The sequence below is a fragment of the Saprolegnia parasitica genome (assembly GCF_000151545.1).
Source record: "Saprolegnia parasitica CBS 223.65 unplaced genomic scaffold supercont2.1003, whole genome shotgun sequence".
Lineage (NCBI taxonomy): Eukaryota > Oomycota > Saprolegniomycetes > Saprolegniales > Saprolegniaceae > Saprolegnia > Saprolegnia parasitica.
This window is the reverse complement of record NW_012157397.1, coordinates 1-2,621: the sequence shown is the minus strand read 5'-3', so window position 1 is coordinate 2,621 and position 2,621 is coordinate 1. Positions and strand designations below refer to the sequence as shown.

The 2,621-nt window shown below is 56.6% G+C and overlaps 2 protein-coding genes across 2 annotated transcripts; both read right to left on the bottom strand.

The window, feature by feature from the left end:
• Nucleotides 1-1,202: 1,202 nt before the first annotated feature.
• Nucleotides 1,203-1,559, bottom strand: SPRG_18143 (hypothetical protein; the record flags this gene model as incomplete). Its single annotated transcript, XM_012357579.1, has 1 exon — nt 1,203-1,559. A coding segment is annotated over one exon (357 nt), but the record flags the coding sequence as incomplete, so codon positions are not given.
• Nucleotides 1,560-1,801: 242 nt separating this feature from the next.
• On the bottom strand, nt 1,802-2,579 carry SPRG_18142 (hypothetical protein; the record flags this gene model as incomplete). The annotated part of the gene is made up of 3 exons (XM_012357578.1): nt 1,802-2,054; nt 2,103-2,308; nt 2,352-2,579. 3 exons carry the CDS (start codon nt 2,577-2,579, stop codon nt 1,877-1,879), a joined length of 612 nt encoding a protein of 203 aa, XP_012212968.1. The 3' UTR covers nt 1,802-1,876.
• Between the last annotated feature and the right edge of the window lie 42 nt (nt 2,580-2,621).

The window sequence follows — 2,621 nt, the reverse complement described above, 5'->3', positions numbered from 1 at the left end:
AGTCGGCGATAACGCAGGAAAGGCGTCGCACACTCAAATCGTGCTGCTACGTAGTTGATACGGGGGCCAAACGTTTCGCTTGTCGTCGAGCGATGTGGACGACGCAGGGCGAGATACGGAACAATCCCTCTGACGAGGCTGGATTTACAGGTCGCTGGAGCTTTGTTTGGCCATCGCCGCGACCAAGTGTATATATTAAATGTATTTATTATATACCCTTGCCGCGACGCAGTTCTGTCGGACGCCTCTTTGGGTATCAAAAGCAGACGCAGACACAGCTCTTTCGACGCAATACCATGACTAAATTGTATGCGTCCAGCCTAAAATGTCAACGCAACATGGAAACATCCATCAATCGAACGCTTAGCTAAAGAGTTGCTCGAGCGTATCGAAGACGAGGCGGACCATCTTCAGGACCGCGTCGCTCACGCGAAGGTTCTGGTGGCGCAGAGGGTTCTCCATCGGGGGTTGGGCAGGCAGTTTGCCCTGGACGCAGACGCGACGCGATGTTAAATTCGGACCGATGGCTTGCGCCACCATACTATAATCACAAGTCTGAGTATGGAATATACACTCAAATGACAGGTTTCGCACCACGCCGAGTAGTTACCGACAAGGACACCGGGGGGCACGGGGTGCAACTCGTCGTCAAGAACGCTTTTTTGCACGATAATGACGCGGTCGCCAAGCACGTAGCGCTTGATCGCATACATGAGATACATGCACGGCATCGTCGCATCAAGGCTCACGCTCATGCGAACATAGACACCATTTTCACCAAACCGCTCTACAATCTACAAGGGTGTAAGAAACCAGACTCTAGATGGACATCGAACCTCGAGACGCAAATGCTGCGGCGTGGTTGTTCCTGACGCATTCCAGACCGACCAGAAGCGGTCGCCAATTTCTAGAAACGGCCCATTGACGTTGACCACGCTCTTGATGGACACGAGAATCATGTCGTTGTCTTCAGACACCCCCAATGACCGGTGCCCTGGCGGGTCATCCCAGATGCCACTTCGCACAAACATCGTTTCGAGGGCATGATACGCGTCGTCGACGATCGCGTGAAAGGCCGTGGAGCGGCTGCTGGCATCTGTTGGGAGGCGGCGCAGCTTCCAGTCGGCCATGTCCATCATCGGCGTCGCCTATACAAATAGCAAAATACTTCGGTGTCGGCGGTCGCTACAGCGAGAGCATACCGCGAGCCGCGGGCGCTTGGCCAGCACTTTCTCGAGGGCTGACGCCAGCACAAGCTGGTCTTCCATCACCCGTTTGAGGCGAGCATTCTCCAGTGTCGCCATCTCGGATGCGAGTTTCTGGTTGCGAGCAACTTTTTCCCAGTAGTTGCTGCTGGTCTGCACCTCCAACGCCTTGGTGCTGGTGAGCGCGTCAAGCTGGAGCTTCAAGTCGACGGCTTGCTGCCGGAGGTACGCGAGCTCGAGCTTCTGGCGCTGCTGGTAGTGCATCGGCTCACTCAACGAGGGCGTGGGCGCGAGGATGCTGTTGACGATCGCCGCATCGAGGAGGTCGTTCATCGCCGACGCGTCGTCCTCCATGTGTGATCGCTGCTGGAAAGTGCGCGCTCGGATTGGCTGGACGTTTCACATTGCCCTTAAGCTGACCAATCACAGGCAGTTGAGACGATTTTGGCCGAGCAAGCAATCACGCGACCTGAGGGCAGGAGGCCTTCGTTGTGACGGGAAGTACCGAGTCCACGCCCATTACCAGGTTGCCATTATGGCGCGAGTGCAGACCTTATTGCACCTCAAAGTAGTAAGCACATGACATTTACCAGTGGGCAAAATCTGAACTTTGTCGCGGCCCCTCCATGCGTCCGTAAACGTCCTCTATAAATGTGCATACGCCGAGATTGCTAACTCAGTGTGGCTTCCAGTTCGTCAAACACAGACCGAAGCAGCTTGAGTACCGCGTCGCTGATGCGACCGGGTGAGTGGAAGAGCGGGTTCTGCTGCGGCGCTTCCGCCGGCAATCTCCCTTCGACGACCATGCGTCGGATCGTGCGGTTGGCGCCTGCCGCCTGCACAAGGATACTAGGCGATCTATCAGCCACATGTTGCACGCGTCTATTATAGTCGTACCACGCGTTGTGGTTGCCAACGAGTTGTCCGGGCGGCGGTGGGTGCATCTCGTCTTCGAGCACTGTCTTGAGGACAAAGACGATCCGGTCTTGGAAGATGAAGCGTTTGATCGCATACATGATGTACACGCAGGGTACATGACTCGTCGTGTCCAAGCTCGACGACAGCTGCACGTAGACGCCACTCGCACCAAAGTCTTCGATCAGCTATCACACATGCTTGACAGTCTCTCGAAAGCTTTCAAGATACCTCCATGCGGACGTGCGGCAAGGACGCGGTGAGCTGGCCATGCCAGCGCGACCAGATCGCATCGCTGCACGCGACGAAGTCCTTCGGAATGTCCGCGACGCTCTGCATCGAGACGCGAATGCTGTCGTCGATCTCGTGGACGCTCAGGCGTCGGTGTCCGATCGGCGCATCGAGGATGCTCGTGCGCACGAGGAGCGTCTCGAGGTGCGTGTGGGCGTCGTCGAGCATCGCATGAAAGGCGGCGGCGCGGCATGTTGGCTCCCGACGGCA